The sequence below is a fragment of the Cyclopterus lumpus genome, chromosome 1 (assembly GCF_009769545.1).
Source record: "Cyclopterus lumpus isolate fCycLum1 chromosome 1, fCycLum1.pri, whole genome shotgun sequence".
NCBI classification, from domain to species: domain Eukaryota; kingdom Metazoa; phylum Chordata; class Actinopteri; order Perciformes; family Cyclopteridae; genus Cyclopterus; species Cyclopterus lumpus.
The window spans coordinates 22,339,190-22,361,257 of record NC_046966.1 but is presented as its reverse complement, the minus strand read 5'-3'; the positions used below and the strand labels follow the sequence as shown (position 1 = coordinate 22,361,257).

Genomic DNA, 22,068 nt, shown 5'->3' with positions numbered 1-22,068 from the left:
CAATTCAAAGCTTTCACACACACCAAAAGTCATGGCGTCACTCTGCCTGTTTTACATGCGTTGTCCACTTGATGGCGCAGTAGAGCAAATGAAGCATCATGAAGCAACCCCCCCCTTCCCCAAAATTATAATAATACAAAATATGTATTAATTTAAAATATATATTTATTTAATATTTTTAATTTATATATTATTAACCTATATTTTATCATCCATGCTTTAAAACTCTAGACCTCTCAACTTATAGCCTTTGTACCATATCCCTGCATTTCCATCATAATGTCCGGCGCCTGCCCAGGCATGAACTCCATAGAGTTCATTTTAAAATGGTTTATAAATAGAAACCTGATGAAAATTCAAATAAGTTTCTTTACTTTTGTGTTATTACACACTGTTTTGAGCATCTATGACTAATGACAAATAATTGCCAGATTTGGAAAGATACATTTCTCCTTTAAAAAAAAAAAAAAAAGAGCTAAATAATTTACACAAAAGGACATTTTCTGACACATTTATTGATTTTTTTTTTAAAAAGAGAAAAAGGACCAAGCGGCCTGTCACCATTACAGCTCTAGAAGGGTTTAACAGAACCCGCCTGGTGGTTTCTCTATCATGTTCGGCCCAACCCGAACCGTGTCAACACTGTTTCCTCTCTCCTGTTCCAACTACCTTGAAGGGTGGCTGACTGACGGACTTCATACAGGATATTATCTTGACGGCTGTTTGAATAAAAAGACTGTAAAACCTGACGGATCCTCATCATAGTGTCACATTATGACGCGTTCAGGCTCTGCTCAGCAAAAGCCCCCGCGGCCGATATTCATTTGTGTACATATATTTGCACCTAATGCCAGTTTTAAGCATTTAGTGTACTTTTATTGAACATGACACGTCCCATACAATCAGACAGCGGCAGCACTTTTTCCATCACGGCCTTTTGAGGACGATTCTTTTATTCACAATAGTTGTCGGCCATTTTAAGAGTTGTCCAAACCAGGTGAACCTCCTTTAATGATTTGGTTGTGAAGAACATAAACAGAGATAAAATATTTATCACCACTAAGGCAAAAATGGTCTTGGCCATAAAAACAATAAAAAAAAGACCCTGATGAGTAATAATAATCCTTTTGCTTCATTACTGGCTAAAACATTTCGGACATTTCAGTAGCTCAGACACAAAGAATGAATTCCAGTTTCACCCGAACAATATATTTACTCTTGAATCCAATTTCCACGTACACAATTAGTGTTGAAGGACAAATACTGCATGGAAAAATGTGAAATCCCAGACCTCAAGTGAGCCACTTGTACTACAATAAATACTTTAAACGTGTAAGTTCAACTAACGCCTGAACAGTTTCCTAAGATTTGACCTAAGTTTTGTTAGTTGCTGAACACCCTTTGACACATATTGGTTTATCAATTTCAGGGAGTTCAATATTTTAGCTTCAATACTTCTTTTGGAGAGTTTTAATGACGGCCTCTTCACAGAGGTAGTCTCATCTTTCAGTTATATACGACTACTGTTCTCTACGGTTCATATACATTTATCATCATTCATTTTTGTCCGCTATGCACATGTTAATCGGGGAGTTATCGTCACTTTGTGATAAATCGTCGCTCCTCGCGCCGAACGCCGACTCGTGCTTCCTCTTGTGGAGGCGCAGGCTCTGCGAGCGGCTGAAGCCTCTCCCGCAGACGTCGCAGCTGTACGGCCTCTCGCCCGTGTGCAGCCTGAAGTGGTTCTTGAGGCTCGACGCTCGCGTGAAGCTCTTTTCGCAGTCGGGACAGTCAAATTTCTCCCCGAAGTGGATTTTCTCGTGCTCCCGCAAGCGTCCGGACTGGTTGAAGCTCCTCTCGCACACGGAGCAGTGGTAGGGCCTCTCCCCCGTGTGCGTGAGCCGGTGTCGGTTCATGGCGCCCGAGTGGGCGAAGCTCTTCCCGCAGTCCGGGCAGGAGAACGGCTTCTCCCCCGTGTGGACCTTCTGGTGACCTTTGAGCTGACCTTTCTGCGTGAACTGCTTGCCGCACACAGAGCACTGGTAGGGTTTCTCCCCCGAGTGGATCCGCATGTGGATCTGAAGGGCGGACATCTTGTGGCAGTCTCTTCCGCAGAGCCCGCAGCAGTACGAGCTCTTTGACAGACCGCCGTCACGCTGCTCCTGCCCCGGGGAGGCCGGAGGACTCTCTTTATCGCTATCAGACACTCGATCGGCATCCTCTCCAGACACTGCGGGAACCAGGACGACAAGTTGAAACGGGCCATTTAGTGACACTGAAGACAAACTCATAGAAACCTTTTTTTTTTTTCCTTGTTAAAAAGGGATACTCCGCCCACAAAATGACCAGCTGTATATCACTTCCTCACATCCACGTTACCTTGAACTCTTTAAGAAGAAAACATTGTTTTTCCTCACTTGAGTTGTGTGGGAGTTTGTAAGCGGTTGTTAAAAAAAAAAAGAAAGCAAAAGGTGCCCGAATACGAGATAGAGGAGCCTCTCAATTGGCTCCCGACATGCCGACTGACGGCCGATCGCAGCAAACGGTGCAATCTTTGAACAAAAATGTGCTGACGGAGCTAATGGCGTTTACCTGAGGGGGACCGTTGGGACGGCGTTATCAGCTGAGCTAATTAGCTCACCTGCGCTAAAAGCATACAGGCTATGTCAACAAAGGGGGACTTCATGGTCTGCTCAGGTCCACCATCCCGTATTTTGGGCCTTTAACCGCAGCATACAAGAGGAACAACACTTACTTTAAGAATTCAAGGCAACACGGGGGGGGGGGTCGTTTTGTGGGTGAAGTGTTCCTTTAAAAAGACGCCGATCACTGGAGGAATCCAACATGATGCAAGATTAGCAGAACAAATATGGAGATACAAGCTAAAATAATCCACCGATCAGCCTTCAGCTCATGCGTGTGCCGCGTCCGCATTATCGCCCAGCCAAGAGGGAAAAACCATGTTTAGAGAGTAGAGATGATGTTGAATATCGCGATAGTGATATTACTTGCGATGAATAAACAGAATTTTTTTTATTTTTTTATTTTTTTAAAAAGGAGGTACAAGCAGCAGGTTTGTTGAATTAAAGAAAGCAAGAAACACAAAATCACCACTAACCACGAGAGTGCAGGGTTCTCATTTTCAAACCAGTCGGTCAGAGACGGCAAAGACTCAGTCGGAGTGAACTGAAAAAGACACAGTCCACTTTTTATCATTTCAAATATCAAAAAAAAAAAAAAAAGAGAGTGGAGAGTGATGGTTTATTTCTATAAGAAACCACCTTTGCTTGTGAGACAAACACAGAATGTTTTACTCTGATAATTAAACTACAGCTAATGGAAAGAAAAATGAGAAGCCTGCTCCTGTAATCTTCAGGTAAGTTTAGGAAAATGTGTCTTTCTCTCTCAGGTGTTGTCACTGCAGTGTATTTTTTTGGGGAGCCTCTCGATATGCGAAGTCAAAAAAAATTTTTTGGGGGGGGGGGGGGCGCGGATATCCATCGTTTCAGACAGTTCATAGATTGGCTCTATCAGAAAGAGTGTGATTTTGCCCGGTAGTTGTGTTTGCATTCAGTATATAAAACATAAAGAAAATACGGATAAATTATCTTTCATATCCGCGTCACTCCCAAATCCTAATTCTTTAAGGGACGGCGAATAGATGGAGAATGGACCTGTCGGGGGTCAACCTTTGAGTTGTTTACTCGTTTTATTACGAGCAGAAGGGAATACGATTCTGATCAACATTTACATCTATTTTGTTGACCGTGTAGTTTTTAAACATACCAGTGATATTTTATGCTCATTTGGACACTCATCTCATTAACTAGTTCAGTGTCAAATATACCATTCAAATGGAGAAAAAAAACAACCACAAGAACAAATTTCAAAACACATTAAGTACATCTTAATTATCGAATGATAAATAATGTATAACGGGCTAGCTAGCTTAGTGTTAACATAGCCCACTACAATATTCCCTTTTAATTTGCCTCAAGTAAACCTGAATGTAAGCAGGTAACGCTCGTTAACAACTACAGGCAGACACATTCTGTAACTACCTGGATTTACAGGTTCATCATTTACTTTGATCTAACCTCATTGGCTGTAATCCAGGCTGAGCTAACCCCATTGGCTGTAATCCCGGTTGAGCTAACCTCATTGGCTGTAATCCTGGTTGAGCTAACCTCATTGGCTGTAATCCCGGTTGAGCTAATCTCATTGGCTGTAATCCAGGCTGAGCTAACCCCATTGGCTGTAATCCCGGTTGAGCTAACCTCATTGGCTGTAATCCCGGTTGAGCTAACCTCATTGGCTGTAATCCAGGCTGAGCTAACCCCATTGGCTGTAATCCTGGTTGAGCTAACCCCATTGGCTGTAATCCCGGTTGAGCTAACCCCATTGGCTGTAATCCTGGTTGAGCTAACCCCATTGGCTGTAATCCCGGTTGAGCTAACCCCATTGGCTGTAATCCAGGCTGAGCTAACCCCATTGGCTGTAATCCTGGTTGAGCTAACCCCATTGGCTGTAATCCAGGCTGAGCTAACCTCATTGGCTGTAATCCAAGCTGAGCTAACCCCATTGGCTGTAATCCAGGCTGAGCTAACCTCATTGGCTGTAATCCTGGTTGTGCTAACCTCATTGGCTGTAATCCAGGCTGAGCTAACCTCATTGGCTGTAATCCTGACTGTCGTTGAGAGATGTTACTTGGCAGAGTGAGAAAGCCAGCGCAGCAGCCTCCCCAAGGTCCTAGTGCCCGTGTATTTAATGCATTAAGTAGGATGATGGGCTATTGGATTGTAATTTGAAGGGGGAGAAAACATACAAACCAGAACGCACGCACATATGTAGCATGTTAGAGTTATAAATAACTTGTCCATGTGAGAAACAATAGTTTAATTTAATGAAAAGATTTATTTTCTCAGTTCATGACTAATTAAAACTAAAATGTGATTAACTCAGCCCCCCCCCTAATATAATGGTTGGGGAAACACTTAACTTTCAAGCACAGTGGATGAAGTCTCTGCAGACATGAAACAAGGGTAAAAAAGAGAGACGGGTGGGCGGCGATCAGAGAGGAAAAAACGTGTTTTAATCCTCCAGTGGAACGAGGTCCCAGTTCATGACTAACGTTGTTTTCTAAGAGACATTTGTACTCCCGCAAACTTGTTTCCTTACTGTTTAGGAGGTCATCTTCTTCCTCCTTCACCGTTATCCTAATGTCCGCGTTGCTCTCCTGCCGCTGCTCCTCAGGTTCCTCCTGCATGGTGCAATCCTCACCGCCGGACGCCTGGTCGGAAACTTCTTCTTCTTCTACGCAACACAAAGGAAGTGACCCATAAAATTGTCAGCGAAGGCATTCACGGCCTTTACCGTGCATGAGAAGGGATATCTGGAACCTCGTTGTTTCACGTACCGCACACCGGTTCCTCCTCTTCCTCCTCTTTCACTATTACATTCACGTGTGGGCTGGAAACGACGGCCTCCGGTCGCTCTTCTGCTTCCTGCGGGTTATTTTCACCCCGAGCGGCTTCGTCGGAGTCGAGACCCTCTGAGGATCGGGGCTCAACCGACACCTACAAAAAAAAAACAGTTAAATGAGAACGCATGGAGACAATGGGGTTGAGAGGTTGTCTATAAATGTGGGCATGTGTTACATGAAGAAGAATAAACATTGAACGTCTCAAATCAAAGTAAAAACATAAAAAACATCGCCTCTACCTCAGAGCTGACGCCGTTGACGAGGTCGGGCTGCGACGTTTCACCGGCTGCAGCTGGAACCGGCTCCGAGACGGCGGCGACCGGCGCCGCTCCGTTCTTGCTCTGCGTGCACGACCGCTTGTGGTTCTGGAGTGTTCCCGCCAGGGAGAAGTGGCGCCCGCAGTCCTTGCACGTGTACGGCTTTTCCCCCGTGTGGATCCTGGTGTGCCGGCGGAGCTCCCCGGGAGCCACGAACGACTTGTCGCACTGCGTGCAGCTGTAGGGTTTTTCCCCCGTGTGCGTCCGCATGTGCGTCGTCAGCGTCCACTGCTGCGCGAACGTCTTGCCGCAGTCGGAGCAGTGGTAGGGCGTGATGCCGGTGTGGAGGCGCTCGTGCCTCACCAGCGTCCCCGACAGGGCGAAGCGCTTGTCGCAGAAGGAGCACTGGTAGGGCCGCTCCCCGGTGTGCGTCCTCTGGTGGTCCCTCAGCTCCGCCGCCGAGTTGCAGCTCTTCTCGCAGTCCGAACACGGGAACTTCTTCCTCGTGAAGCCCGCGACGACCTCGGAGTGCATGGCCTCCAGGTGCGTCTTCAGGTGCCAGTGTCGGGAGAAGCTCTTCAGGCAGATGGAGCAGTGGTACGGCCTCTCCCCGGTGTGCGTCCGCCGGTGCAGCCGCAGCTCGCCCTGGCTGGCGAAGCGCTTCTCGCAGAAGGTGCACGGGAACGGCTTCTCCCCTGTGTGGGTCCTCTCGTGGATCATGAGCAGCCCCTTCTCGGGAAACCTCTTCTCGCACATGGCGCAGGGGAAGGGCCTCTCCCCCGAGTGAGTGCGCAGGTGGCGCTGGAGTTTGGAGGCGTAAGGGAAGTCTTTGCCGCACACGGAGCAACTGTGAAGAGCCGGCGGTTTTTCATTCTCGCTCTGGTCGGACGTCTTGGAGGGGGTCTCCGCAGGCACGGCGCCGGGGATGGCGCTCTCTCCTGTGGGAACAGAAAGACGAGGAACGCACTGTTTTTAGAAAACATCTCCAAAACAGTTCATCCCTCCTCAGACCTACTGGAGGTATTTTGTCCTCCAGACTCAGGTCTCGGATTCAGGTGCCGCTTAATGTTTTTCAGTATTTACCTACTAATAAAAAGGTAATCAGAAGAAAAGTTAATGTTCTATACTTGAGATTGTGGATAAAAGCTGCTCCTCGAGATACTGACTTGTTTCCATAGTAACGTTGGTTGTCATTCAGTGAGTGAGCCATAAGTTACATTTGTTGAGGCTTTTTCCTCACTAGACTTTTTTTATTTTACGTTTGTGCATGAAAGCACTGTTGAGTATTTCAGTCTGAAGTCACTGAATAGTTATTGTATTACTTTGTGTCCTTAAGATGCACTTTTTGGTTTATAATATTAAATCAAATGCAAAGACAGTTATTTAACAACATGCTCGAGAGTAGTTACAATTATACATTATATATATATATATATATTTGTACATAGTTACAGTTACAACCGGGCATTTGAGGGCAGCCACGGTGAAAATGAGTTTGACATCCCTGAATTATGGTATGGAGAGTCACTGTTGGGGGAGAAATAGTGGGATCATAGCTGTCGGATGACGTGGTGCATTCAGGTACCTTCACGCACAGTTGAGACCTGCTGCCTGAGTCCTGGTAAGTTACTGCTGAAGAAAACCCAACATTTCCCAATTTTGCTGTTTCAAAATAAAAGCTTTTTTAAATTTTAAATACTGTATATTGTGAAGAACTTGTAGAAAGAAAATAAGATCACCACCAAACTGCCGGAGCTTTGTTGTATTATACTGTAAAGAGGAAGTATGTGAAACAACATGCATGTATGGATGTGTATCCAGACACCATCTAACATTTTGATATAATTAACACAGCACTTAAGTAGTACCTCCACAGCAGAGGTCCTACTGCAGCGCTCCATCTGAGGTCAAATGATCATGCCGTATGTATTTTTACCATCTTACATATTACTGTACCTTGCATTCAGATCATTACTAATGCAGCCGTACGTTTTTGAAGTCCCCCAATTAAGCATATTTACAGATAATAGAATCCAGATGTTACAAGGGGTTCAAAAGAAATATTGAAAACACAAAATCAATTTGGAGCCTGCGCTTTTTATTATATATATATATATATATATATATATATATATATATATATATATATATATATATATATATATATATATATATATATAGGAAGGTATTTTTAATATATCTGCAACCTCATTAACGACACAAACTCACTGAGATCTGAGAAATCCACTTCTTCTCCGTCGGAGTTGATCAGGCCTCCGATTTCTTGCGGTTCCTCCTCTGCGGGGATCGCGGCGGGTCCCAAGTCCTCCGGGTTCTCAGAGCCCATCTCTCAAATATACGACCTGGCAAGACGTGGGGAAAGAAAAATTACTAAAAAATGAAATCAAGAGTCTGCAAACGGACATTTAAATGACAATAAAATATCAGATATCAAGATGTGCTTTAAATGTAATGATGGTTCATTTAATAAGAATTCACTATGTGTTAGTAGTAAAACTACTACGAGACACGTTAAACTGGGCCTAGGATCCATCAAGTGGGCTACAATATCTGCGTACATAATTATATATTTTATTTTTAAGCATCCGGAGAGAAAAAAAAATAAAAAATGATGAGGCGAATTACTGCAACGATTCATTAATTACAAGACTTCAATATCAAAAAGGTCCTAATGACATAAATGACCCACGTGTCAATCATAGTCCTGTTACCATCACTGGTGTGAGGACTAAACCAAAACCTTACATGTACCACAACACAGCGATCATAGTCAGGGCTTCTAATAATTAGGATTAAAAAGAACCATTTGAACCATTAGGTCCTGGAGGATGAGTCCAGGTAACCACTTGGACATAAATCCGACACGATTCATTTCACTGACTGCAACAGTGCCTCGACCCCTGGAAGACACACACACACACACACACACACCCTCACACACACCCTCCCCTCCTCCTGCTGCTCAAGGACACTTCAGCAGGGCGGGTGCTTTGTTGTGGCAGTGGGGACTGAACCCCACTATTCTTCTTTTTTTTTTAAAGGTTGTGCAGCGTTTTAACCATCAACACAAATACTTGACGTCACTAGCTGGACGTCCAAAAAAAAGGGGGGGGGGGGGGGAGCACTGGAGGAAAGCTGCTCTCGTGAGTCTGCACGCTCACACACACACACAACAGAGAGAGAGAGAGAGACGCCCAGTTGACGTTAGCTCAGCAGCATTAGCTCGGTCACTCTCATCCCTTTAACCCCCCCCCCCCCCCCCCACACACACACACACACACACACGTTAACTAATTGCAGTTTTAAGTTAAGCAGCAACATCATTTACACCCCCCCAACAAAACCTGTCGGCGTGCTGTTGAAACAATATATAAAAAGGCACCCTTGCAGCAAAGAGACTCGTATTTGACCTCTCTCTCCCCCACCCTCTCCCCCCACACCCCCCTTGAGCTAAAGCCGCAAGTCAACAATAACAAACAGTCTCCACATCGAGTCCGACGTGACACACGACGCGTTACAACCTGCTGTAAACATCCCTCCGGAGTGACACTCGAAACAGACAATAGACTTTTTTTTTTTTTTTCCTACCAACCTCAGCATTGATTTTTTTTTTTCTCCTCTCCCCTCTCTCAGGTGAAAAAGTAGTCGTCCCCGAACAGAAGTTCATTTAAAAAACGACGCGCCGTGTTTTTCTACCGGTCGCACGTGCTCATGCTCGACGTGTTCGCACAACGTGTCGCGTTGTTTCGGCTCCGAAAGTCGCGAGTTAAGTTAAATAAGCCTTCGGATCCGAGGATAACCTTTTGTAGCTCGAGCCTGATAGCCGTTTGCTGGAGGGTCGGAACTTCCGGTCGGCGTGTAAAAAAAACAAACAAAATAAAAGCCGCCGCTAATATAACTTGTTTCATTGGCTCTTCGAGACTTTTATGTTCTTTAATTATATTCCAATCCGTTTTTAAACTTATATTATATTCGGGTTGGTTGAATCTGGCATGTAAATAAATACATTTATAAATTATAAAAGTACCGGTAACATTTTCTATCAAAAGTACTCTTTATATATACATATATAATATCCTAATATATATATATATATACATGTATATATATATACACATGTATATATATGTACTAATATATATATATATATACATGTATATATATATGTACTAATATATATTTATATATAAATATACATGTATATACAGTATATGTGTGTATATATACACATGTGTGAATATATATATATACATATATATATAATAATGCATTCTATTTGTAAAATATATACACATGTATATATATGTACTAATATATATTTATATATATATAAATATACATGCATAAATATAAATGCATATTCAGTATATATGTATATTTACACATATATATACATGTATATTTATGCATGTATATATACATATATATATACATATATAAATATATATGTATATATATATTTGTATGTATGCCAGTGTGATATTATCCAGTCGTGGAAGTAACTTAGAATAATTGCACTGTACTTGTACAATGTTGCCACACTTGTTCTTTACTATAATTTACTATTCACATGTACTTTATACTTCTAGTTTACTTACTGATTTGAGGAACTGCAACATTAAAATGCTCTTGGATATATTTGTTACTGACAAAAAAGAGAATACATTATATATTAATGTATAAACACTTTGAAAGGAGCTGTTCTGCATTTTGAGTACCTTTACTTACTTAAAGTACATGTTGTTGATACGACTTATGTACTTTTACTAAAGTAACATCATTAATTCTGTACTTTTATTTGCGATGGATTATTATTTTTTGTATAACTACCACTGTATTTCTACTTTTTACATAATTCAAGGACTTCTTGCACCACTATCTTGAGATTGGGAGATTGTCTCATCAGCACCGGTTCTCTCCCCTCTTCTCTTCCCCCTGTACACCAACAGCTGCACCTCCAGTCCATCAAGCTCCTGAAATTTGAGGATGACACCACCCTCATTGGACTCATCTCTGATGGGGATGAGTCACTTCCATGATGAGTCACTTCCATGATGGTGCACTTCTACACCTCCATCATTGAGTCCATCCTCTGCGAATGTAATGTGTTTCAATTGATTGTTGTTAATGTTATTGTCTATTGTTGCACCACCCAAATGACAAATTCCTTGTATGTGAAAACATACTTGGCAATAAAAGGTTCTGATTCTGAATAAGAAAATAGTAAGAAGTGTTTGTTTATATGTTGTTATCTTTATTATTATCATTATTGTGTGTACGTGAACATATTCCATCGTGGTTGTAAAAGCCAATCCTTTGGTAAGGAAAAAAGGTCAAATGACAAAACCCTTTCAATAAAAAAAGTAAAACCATCAGGAAAGTTCCAAACTTTATTTTTTTGAAGGACCTCTGTAGCCTCTGACGGCTCATTTTCTTAATAATGTTATTTCAATGAAATGAGATATTTCACATGAATCACGCGACGGAAAGAGATTGAGAATCCTAATTTGGAGACAAAACAATGGGCAAACTGAAAAGTACTTCCTCACAGTTGAAATATATTCACCGCACTCCCCGAGCAGACGAAAAAGGCGAGTCGTCTCCGGGAGTGAACGCGCTTGTGTATTTTTAAAAATAATACTCGTTTTTTTTTAACGCCACTTTCCTGCCACTCTGGCGGTGTTTCTCCAGTTGCTGTCTCTGAGGGAAGTCCGTGCCGCACTCTCCACACACGTGGACCGCTGCAGGAGGGACTCTTCGCTTGAACTAATGTCCAATTTGGTAGCAACAAGACAGTTATAGTCACTTACACTTCTGCATTGATAAAGTTAGGTCAAGATATTCATATCTCACTGATAAATCAATTGATATCATTTGTATCCCTGGATTTGCTTAAATGGGCCACATACATGTTTTTTTTATTACTTTCATTAAATCACCGGGAGACAGTTATGAGAAATAAATAAATGGTACACTAATAAACAAAAAGGAGTACATGCTCATCACTTTAAGCAACTGAGGTAACTCGCTTGTTAACGGGCCGCTTCTAAAACCAAATATTTCTCAAAAGACATGGGTATTCATTTGACTTAATGGTTTTTATTACGACTGCGCTACCCAAAATGTCCTCACTTCATCATTTCATCCTGTCGGACACTATTGTGAAATTGTCATAATTAGCATGTGAATCTTCGACCGTTTGACCTTCGACCACCAAAAGGGAACAATTTCATCATTGGGTCCAAGTCGGTGCCAAATCTGAAGCGATTATCTCGAGATGTCACGTTGACCAGAATGGTCATACAGACAACCCCGGAAAACAATTTGAAGACACATGAGCTTCTTGTTGCCTCTGACCTTCGTTGACCTTCATGTGCGTCTTGAGGTTCTCGAGCTGCGTGAATCCTCTCCCGCATACGAAGCACTTAACGGCCTTAAAGGAGCCGCATTAACATTCTTGTTAGTTTCCCATCTGTTTGTGGATCGCTACAATAAGAGAAAGAGGAGGAGATAAGTGAGTTATATTTAAAACCATGAAAAGCAGCAAACAGGCTAAGAAACCAAACTAAGTGGAGTGTTCTGTCTGTGTATCGTTCTCCATTTCAGCAATAAACACCGTCCATAACTCTGAAACAGCGAAGCAATAGCCACGTGCATCTCGGCCAAAAGGTTTGTGGGTTTTTCTGCTATATTTTAAGATGACTAATTAGATTAAAATATGTACGTTGGGGGTCCCCCCTTCTGTTAATGTAAAAACATTGATTAAGACTGCTTTATGACCCTCTACTAAAACTACCACACAAATGTGATCTTCATTGCAATATAATAATTTACTTTGAATTCATCCCATATTATTTTATATTTACTGTTCCGTCTCCATGCATGCATGTATGTATATATATATATATATATATATATATAGTACTGTATCTTCTTTCTCTTAAATATTTCAAGATATAAAAGTAAGAAACGATGCTTACATGTTTCGTTCCAGACTTACTGTGAATTTCCTGACGGCCTGTAGATTCCTTTTGAAACTAAATTAGGATTTTACGACCCACAATTCATAGCAATGTGACTTTTAAATATGCAGTTACCAATTCGAAGCGTGCAACATAAAAAAAGAAAAAAGGTAAACAAAGAGGAGGACAGCCTGGCAAATTACATCTACAGAAAAAAACATTAAGAATTAAAGATGGAACATAAAACCCATACAATCCGAGGACTACAAGCATGTGTGTATATATATATATATATATATATATATGCATAAAATAAATACCCACAATGTCACATTTACACCATTTCAAGCCCTCGCAGTCACACTGAACAGGTGACGTCATGCTAAGTCCCAGAGGGCTCAGGGTTTGAGGCCTGAGGGGGGAGGGGCCTAACAGCTAGCTAACGTAACGTGTAGCCCTCTTTAAGCTACAGCCACCACGTCAACAATAACAAACAACAGTCCCGACGGCTCCTCCGTTGAGTCCAACGTAAATATACAACATTAAATATTGTACACATATCACAAAGACTCGCTCACGTGCAACAACAGACAGAAGACACGTTGACCAAAACATCGGCATTGATTTGTTATGTTTTTTTCTTCCTCGGGTAAAAAACGTCGTGAAGTCTCGCGACAGAAGTTTACTGGAGCGACTTATATATTTATGTATATTTATACTTCTCTCTCATCAGACGGCGGTTGATAGTCGACGTCTGCGTGCTGGTGTGTTCAGTTAAATGAGCGTTTGAATGCGATGAGAAGCGTTTTAGCTTTAGCTGCTAGCCACTTACAGTCGTATCGGAACTTCCGGTTTTGATTTTGAAACCACAATAAAAGCCCCATAATATAATTTAATTATTATTTTTTCTTCTTCTTCCCTTTGTGTGTTTTTTTTAAATTAAATTGTGTTATTGTCTGAAAGACCTAATTGTTGTATATATGTCTAATGTTGATATGTCTAAAATGAAATAAGAAATAAGAAAAACTGAATTAATTGACCATGGTCAAATAGTTTTAATAAAGTAAAATAAAGTATGAATAAATACTAAAACCATAGCATAAAAACACCATAAGACCTGGTTTAAAATCAGATATAATATTATGCAATAATAATAAAAAACATTTCAAACACAAAAAGGCCAGAGGGTTTAATTTTATTGTTGTGCACAAAACAAAAAATCCATTTCTATCTTTAACAGTTTAAAAAGAGCATTACTTTATTATTCATATTATAAGACCATTATTCTACTTTTTAAAAAGGAAGAAACAGATACAAATGACCGTCGTACAAAAAACAAAACTGCCTTCAAACAAATACATTGATTATACAATTGATACACAATGAATTGCACAATCAAACCTGAGGATGCAGATGTTTGGCACGGAAGACTCGAGTGGATTTACTGCACCACCTACTGACAAGTCACCCGTAACTCCACTCTATTCAGTCACTCTCTGACAGCAACGAGGGGATGGTGTCTGGTGCTCAAATATTAATTGATTGAAAAATCAATAGCGACATCTCATTTCCTGTTTCTCTGAATAATCCCAAACTCTCCCTGTCAGCACTTTTCAGTCAAACCAAAGAAAATGTATTTTACTTGCATTGAGCCACACAAACACAACTGCATTGACCTCCACGGCATTGCTCGCAATTGATTGATTGGTTTTTGGCGAACTGACCCTTTAAACCACTGAATGCACTTTTAATAATTACTGTTTATAAAATAGTTAAGTCACATCTCCTGGTCTACTAACTCTCTGCATGAACCTGTCGCACAACCACAGGAGATCATTCCTGCCCACTGCAATAAGACTTTATAATAAATCCCTCAACCATAACACTGTTGTTGTTGTTTTTTTTACATCTTTGCACTATTGTTTTGTTAGTTAATTTAATATTATTATTCTATTTTTGTTCGTATATATTGTGCATTTTTATATTTAATATTGCTTTACGTGGAGTATAAAATCGCTGCTTCAGTGAAAATATGTCCCCTTACGAGATTAATAAAGTATCCATCTATCTATCGATCAGCATCACCATTACACTTCCCCAGTTCATGAGAGTAACAAGACAATTAGTTTTGGTATTACAAGTTTTCTGAAAGAAATATGTAAATATGCAAATAGGGGATTTTCTTATGCTAATTGGGCAAATTTAGGTGAAATCTAACGTAGACTCAAATAGACAAAATAGATGAATTAACACTTATTTACACGACACAAATGTGTATTTTGAACGTTTTCTTTCCACTAGTCTGAAACAAGTGGATCCAAAATAACCCTCCGCCACCCGAGCCCGATATTCGAACCCCGTGACGTCACTCAGAGACTCGCGCACAACGGCAGGTAACGTGACACGTCACCAACTTGCAGCTGGCTAACGGCTAGCTAGCATGTAGCATGCATCGTTTTAAACAATACTCACCTCGTTTCCGGGTGGCTTCGAATCAGCACGTGGGCTCTAGCTCACCACCCCCGAGTACCACCTAACCCCCAGTCCGTGTACCGACATGTACGTTTACATGCGCGAGACTGACCCCGGGTTGCCAGATCGGAGGGCAGAAATATGCAATCCAAGCTGTCAAATAAGAGTCATGAAACGTCTGTCTGCTTACATCCCTAAAACATCCCAACTTTACTTTAAATCAGATTCCCACAGAGATTAACAGTTTTAAATATTGGATGAAAAAGATGGATCTCTTTTTCTTCTTAAAGCATCCAAATACTTTTAATTTGAAATCACATTTTTGTTGATAAATATCCAACGTTAGTGTCCATCATTCACAGTTGGTTCCTCTTTTTTGGCATTAATTATCACTTTAGTCAGACGTCCGTGTATGATTGATTGAGTTTGTTGTGCTACGATAACATCGACCGTCAAAACAATAATCTGTCTTACTTACATGTGAGGATATATTATTTCAGATGTAGAAAAAAAAAATCCCCCAGACATGTTTCTTAAAAAACGACATGGATTTTAAGTATATTGTGCATAATTTGTTTCAACATTAAGTATTAGTATTTGGCATGCATGATACAAAAGGCACTCAAAATTGTACAGATGGGCTACGAGAGTAGAGGAAACAAATAAAATAAAAAAACGTGGATACAAGAAAGACAACAGCTTTCAAAATTATTCTCGGCAATCCACGCACATATTTTCAGACACAATAATAAAGTCTCAGCTGTAAGTGGAAGGAATGGAAGGAAGAAGAGCAGGAAAGAAAGCGCATTTTACTGTAATATCTTCAAAACACGGCTAACAACAACCAAAATCCAAGACATGAATCCCCATTAGATCAGATGTCAGATGTCCAGCCTGGCGTGTTGCTTCGGTCTGCCGAGCTGTCTGGTCGGTCCGATGCGTTTCCCGGCGTGCGTGCGCTGATGCTGCCGCAGACCCTGGCGGTAAATGAAGCTCTTCCCGCACTCTCTGCACTCGTAGGGTCTCTCTCCAGTGTGGAGCCTGTGGTGCACCTTCAGTTCCTCCGCTCGGGAGTAGCCCTTCCCGCAGACGCTGCAGGTGAAGGGCCTGTCTTTGATGTGTGTCTGGTAATGCGCCGTGAGGTACGAGTTTATCCGAAACGTCTTGCCGCAGATGGAGCAGGCGAACGGCCGCTCCCCGGAGTGCTGCATCTCGTGCAGCTTGAGCGAGGAGGCCGTGTGGAAACCCCGGCCGCACTGGGAGCAGAGGAACGGTTTCTCCCCGGTGTGGATGCGCTGGTGGATCTGTATGTAGCTTTCGTTGATGAACTTCTTGCCGCAGTCGGGACACGAGTAGAGCTTCGCCTTGACGTGGGTCTTCATGTGCTCCTCCAGCTCGGCTTTCTCGCCGAACCGAACGCCGCAGCGGCGGCAGAAGAGGAGCCGCGACACGTCGCGCTCGCCGGCGTCCGACTCCCCGGCCGCGTCCGCGTCGGCGTGCGCCGCGACGTGGTGCGCCGCGACGTGGTGCGCCTGCAGAGCGGAAGGAGTCTCGCATTCGTGTCCGCACTCCGGGCAACGGAGGGAGGATTTGATCCTGGACTCCCCCGGCAGAGACTTCAAGTATTCGGAGAGTTCCGACGCGATGGGGTTCACCTCGTCGTCAAAGTCCACGGCGCCCTTTCGACCTTCAAAGACGGGGGAGGGACAAATCGTGTTTTACTTTGCATCGTTTAAAACTTCAGGTTTACTCCCCTTGTGGTTTACATTTATTTATTGGTATTTATTAGTCATGAAAACCAATTTTTGTCTTTCCGAGTTGCCAGTTTTGGGGCCAATTCTTCAAATATCATACAAACTGCTTTGCCCTCCTTTGCATCACCAATCAGTTGGGATATTTGGAGACAGGACCAGGTTTGAAAAAGCTGCATAGAGTATATTTCATAATACATTTTTAACTATGGGTCTTTAAATAGTCATGGAAACGTGTCCATGAAGAAGTGTGGACACCCTCCGCATACATAGATAGACAACTACAGAGAGGCAGATGTATTTTAGGAGCTCCTCATTGACGGTTTGCATGATTCGGTTGTCGTGCAGCAGCTCTCACCTAAGTGGACCTTGTAGTGCGTTTTGAGATTCCCCTTCTGGTTGAAACCCCGGGCACAGATGGAGCAGCAGTAAGGTTTCTCTCCCGTGTGGATCAGCCCGTGCCTCTCCAGCTTGTAGGCGTGAGGGAATTCTTTGCCACAGGCGGAGCAGTGGTACTCCATCTTCTCTTTGGGCTGCTTCAGGAGCTCAGGAGGGATCTCTATTGGAGCACGGACCATCTTTCTGCCGGGGCGCTTCTTACCTATGCGGGGGGGGGGGGGGGGCTTGTAAGCTTTGTTTTGTTTGTTTGTTTGTTGCAATGACTCCTGTCAACTTGCTCTGTTATTCAAGTATTGTTTCTATTTTTGTCACCATTTCATTTGCTCTTACCAGCTGAAACACTCGGGTTCTTTCCTTCTCCGTCAGCAGATAGTTTGGTGTCTTTTCTTCTTCTGTAAGGTCGCTTTACTGGTAAAAGATTTTTAAAAAAACAGATAACTGATATATTAATATGGGTTGGGTAACGGGTTAAAAATGAATTATTCTGAAATAATGCTCCCTCGTGCTCTAATACATTTCCTGTGACTACCGCAGCTAAATTTACCACCTATTGAGTAACATTTAATACAGCTCCACTGATGAAACCCCCCCCCCCCCATACATATCCACATCTTAATGTCGACCTGTTGTGGGTGCAGAAACAGATTCAGGGTCGACTGAATCAAAACGACGCCCTCGTCTTACCGGCGGCCCGGCGGACATTCTTGGAGTTCAATTCTTCCGATTCAACGATGGCGGGGAAATTGATCTTTCTCCGGGTGCGCCTCGATACTGTAAAAAGGTAGAAGGCAAAGCGGTCAGACTCACGGCAACAGAACAATAACTTGAGAAACATTTCAAAAGCAAGAGCACTCACTTCCCGGCTCCTCCTCGAGGTCTTCGGCGGACGACGCCGGAGCTTTGGGAATCTTCCTCCTGCCCCTTCGTTTTACTTTGTGACAAAGAGGATGTGGGAGAAAAAAAAAACACGTTTATTATATTAAACGCTGAATTCCAATATTTTTTTAAATCCACCCAACCTTCTATTGTAACTCCTGTGACTCCCCCATGCATACAACTCAAAACCAATATTGAGAATGTGTATTATAATGAAAAACAAAATCCCCTTTTCACTCACCGGGAGGAACTTCTTTCTCCGTGTCGGAGGCGTCCAACGACACCACCGTTACTTCCGGAAGCGTCTTCCTTCTTCTGTGTCTCTTCCCTGGCGACGTCGTGTGCACACACAAAAGAAGAAAAAAGAAAGAAAAGAGAACCGAGTCATGCCCATGACTTCCGAACCCTGTATCACTTTTCCATTGTTTTCGTTTGGACTTGCTGTTTACCACGATATACGGGCGGGGCCGCTGCCATCTTTACTACTCTCGCTTTCTCCTCCCCTCCTTCCCTTTCTTCATCCTCCCCCAGAGACACAACCTCCATGACGAGCGTCGGACTACCGCCGCCTCTCTGGTTTTGGCCTCTCAGCTGAGACTCGGGCAGGACGACACCCTGTGATCATAATCATCAAAAAAAACCATCAGACGCGGCCTCCCCCCGGGGAACAGAGCTCGCAGGGTAACTTCCGTATCGTTCAAACTATTTCCTCATGTTCTTTTTGTGTCTGGCTGCAATGTCGTCAACTTCTCAGCGTCGAAGTACGTCCACTCAAAGTGCTTCTTTTGGCCGCCGTCGGGCTCAGAGAAAAGATTTTTATTCCTCCGTCTCCTTCGGTGGAGTCACATTAACAGTGAGGAGCGATTCCATTACAGCAAGTTTTCGCTGCAGCGTTCTCCTTCAGTACTGAATACGCGTTTGTTACTTAATACACATGAATATGGGAAAAATAGGGTCCAGGTTGAAAAATACCAAAGTCGCCCTTTAAGACTGCAAACAAAGCGGGTCAAATGCATTTTATAGTAGCAGTTATAGAGCGTAATCCCAACTCTTCTGGGTTGTTTATCTTAAGTGTGTGGGAGGGTTATTTATTACTATTATTATTGGGCGCTGTTTATTAGTCACTACTGCTTATTCATCTTCCCTGCAGTGAGATACACAAGACTCTCTCCTCTGGTATCTACGTTTTGATCACTGTTGTACTTTAATGTTGTACTTTAACGGTAATATAAACCAGAAAGAAGAAGTTACACTGTGCCATTCCAATACATTTGTAAAGTCACTAACTTTGTGGATCATAATTGCACGATAAAATTTATTGTTTTCAGAGACATTTGGTACTTTCCACTAAGTCAAACTGGAAATATTGCATTTCAAAATAAGACACGTTTTTTTACATATTAACTTAACTTTTTTTTTTTGTCATTCTGGAACTTGTACATGTGGTGCTTTTTGAATTATATCAAATTTATTTATCATTTATTAGCCTTTATTTAACCAGGTCGGTCCCGTTGAGATACAATGACCTCTTTTTCAAGGGAAGCCTGGCCAAGACAGCAGCATAGAAAAATTGCAACACCAAATGCAGCGTTATGATATCGCTCAATGCACGATCCGCTTTTATCTGTGGCCGTTTTAAATTAAAAATAAATAAATTGCATCTTAAGACAAATTACCTTGCTCGTCCGATGGCTTTCTCTGCAATCAGAGCCTCGGTCCGGACCGCCTCCTGTAAAAGAGATTAAATTAAGATGTTTATCTCAGGTTGAAGAGAAACCAGACATGTTGTGAGTTATGACCACTTGTCAACAGAGTGATATGTTTTCATCAATTAAAAACAGGTCTTGTTTTTGGATAATTCTAAATAAATGTATTTGTTTTATTTGTTTTACCTGTATTTTAGCTATTCTTATTTATTTATTTTGAGCTTTTAGGATGTTTTAATTATGTGAAGTGTCTTTGAGTATTATGAAAAGCGCTATATATAAATTAAATACATTATTATTATTATTATAAATAAACCCTTGCAATATTCCCAGAATATTTTTAACAGCTACTTAAAATGTGCTTCAGCAAATAGACTCTGAACAACAGGAAGCACTTACTGGCGTCCCATTCAACCACTTCTCCATCAGAGTTGATTAAACCACCAATTACTTCTTCTTCTTCCTCCTCTTCCTCCTCCTCCTCCTCCTCCTCCTCCTCCGCCTCCTCCTCCTCCTCCTCCCCTGCCTGCAGTCTGACAGTCAAATGGAGCGTCTGGTCCTCTAAGTTTGCAGACGCCGTGTTGCGTTCACGTGACTTCAGGGTCGTACGTTCAGCAGAACCCTGAAAAACAGAACATTAATTTTCTAATATGAGAGGTTGGTCAAGGTTTACAGTCAGGGGGAATATTATGAGCTACAGACGATGCTACAGCATCGTTGATGCTGAGCAACGACCTGCATAAAGATCCTCAAGGAGTTTCCTGACGACTACTTTCTGTGCATGACTCGCATAATGTTCCCCAGAAGCATCGTTGCATACCGTTTCGCACGGCGCTGATCTTTTGGTCTCTTCGCCGTCTGTTGCCGTCGATGTGCTCTGTTTCTCCTCACGGGTCGGGTCGTGCCCGTCACGTGCTCTCTGGTTGGATTTCACGTTCCTTTTGCGGCCGAGGGTCGTCTCACGCGGCGGGCAGGAGACGGGCTTCTGATGCAACGTCACGCCCGCCGTTCCCCGTGAACGGGATATCGTAGGTTTCTCATCCGCGTCCGCGAGCCAATCTCCGGCAGGTGAGCTGCGCCCAGACTCTCCTGAACGCGGCCTCTTCCCTCGGCGTGAAGCGCAGCTCTCCTTCCCGCACGCTTTGAGGTCGGGATGACGAGGGTGTACGGAGGAATCCTCCTCCTCTTCCTCTTCTTCCTCTGAGCTGATGCGCTCATCTGTGTCCGACATCACAAAACGAAACAAAACACAGTGAAACATCCCGATTTTTTTTTGGTGTGTGTGTGTGTGTGTGTGTACGTCGTCGAGCGAGGTGATGCCAGTATTTAAGATTTTCCACTCACGATTTTCACTCACAGTCCAGCCTTCCTCCTCCTCTTTGATGATAACTCGAATCTCCGGTGTCTCACAATTATAGTCAGGGCTCGCCGCCGGGGATCTTTTGGAATCGCGACTCGGCGAATTCTGGTCGTCGTAGTTTTGGTTAAGACTCAGCGACAACGGATCTTGGAGTTCAGGATCCTGTTAAGAAGTAAAGACGGAGACACTGATGCTCAGTAACGAACCTCAGACACAGAACACAGAACCTCAGACACAGAACACAGAACCTCGGACACCTTCGACATGTGTCGTTGCTTTAAGTTTAGCGGAGGCATCATATGAGATTCATAAGGCATTAATGATTATATATGCAAAGAATAATACCCAGTGGGCCCCTTTATAGATGGACAGCTTTGGCTGGACAGGTCAGATCAAAGGAGTAGCACCACATTCATGACAGCAGATTAAGACCAGATCCCATTGTTAAATCCCGGGTGTGTTCATGTATCATTCCAATAATGTGACCTGCGTTGCCAGTTCTTCAGTCTCACAATAAATATGTAATACATTTCTAAAATTGTTGTCCCTATTAGTCGCTAAGAAACACAAAAACACTGGAAAATTGAGTCCAGGTTGAAAAATACCAAAGTTACCCTTTATGATGCATGGCTTGTCTTCATTTCATTGATTTATCGTATCAATTGTTTGGTAGCCTGTCCAAAGTTGATTTTTTATTTCAATAATCTTAGTATTTATCCAGTGTGCCGGGGTCGGATGTATTCTTACACCGTAAAATGTAAAAGTTAGAAATATCTGTTTTT

General features: G+C 42.6%; 1 protein-coding gene across 1 annotated transcript; it reads right to left on the bottom strand.

Annotated features, from left to right (window-relative positions):
* Positions 1-495: 495 nt before the first annotated feature.
* LOC117732792 (zinc finger protein 658B-like) lies at positions 496-20,429 on the bottom strand. The gene is made up of 14 exons (XM_034536008.1): positions 20,326-20,429; positions 19,897-19,949; positions 18,670-18,835; positions 18,462-18,548; positions 18,201-18,275; positions 18,029-18,115; positions 17,675-17,752; positions 17,304-17,546; positions 16,079-16,881; positions 7,969-8,086; positions 5,722-6,677; positions 5,417-5,576; positions 5,179-5,313; positions 496-2,230 (listed from the first exon to the last, which is right to left on the bottom strand). Exons 3-14 carry the CDS (start codon positions 18,764-18,766, stop codon positions 1,554-1,556), a joined length of 3,516 nt encoding a protein of 1,171 aa, XP_034391899.1. The 5' UTR covers positions 18,767-18,835; positions 19,897-19,949; positions 20,326-20,429; the 3' UTR covers positions 496-1,553.
* Positions 20,430-22,068: the final 1,639 nt, after the last annotated feature.

What these genes read in the sequence shown, in the direction of transcription:
- LOC117732792 (XM_034536008.1), bottom strand. Translation starts at nt 18,766, where the DNA reads ATGGAGGTTGTGTCTCTGGGGGAGGATGAAGAAAGGGAAGGAGGGGAG. An exon ending in GAATGTCCGCCGGGCCGCCG is followed by an intron (nt 17,753 to 18,028) that starts GTAAGACGAGGG and finishes ATCTTTTACCAG; the next exon opens with TAAAGCGACCTTACAGAAGA. An exon ending in AGAGGAGGAACCGGTGTGCG is followed by an intron (nt 5,314 to 5,416) that starts GTACGTGAAACA and finishes TGTGTTGCGTAG; the next exon opens with AAGAAGAAGAAGTTTCCGAC.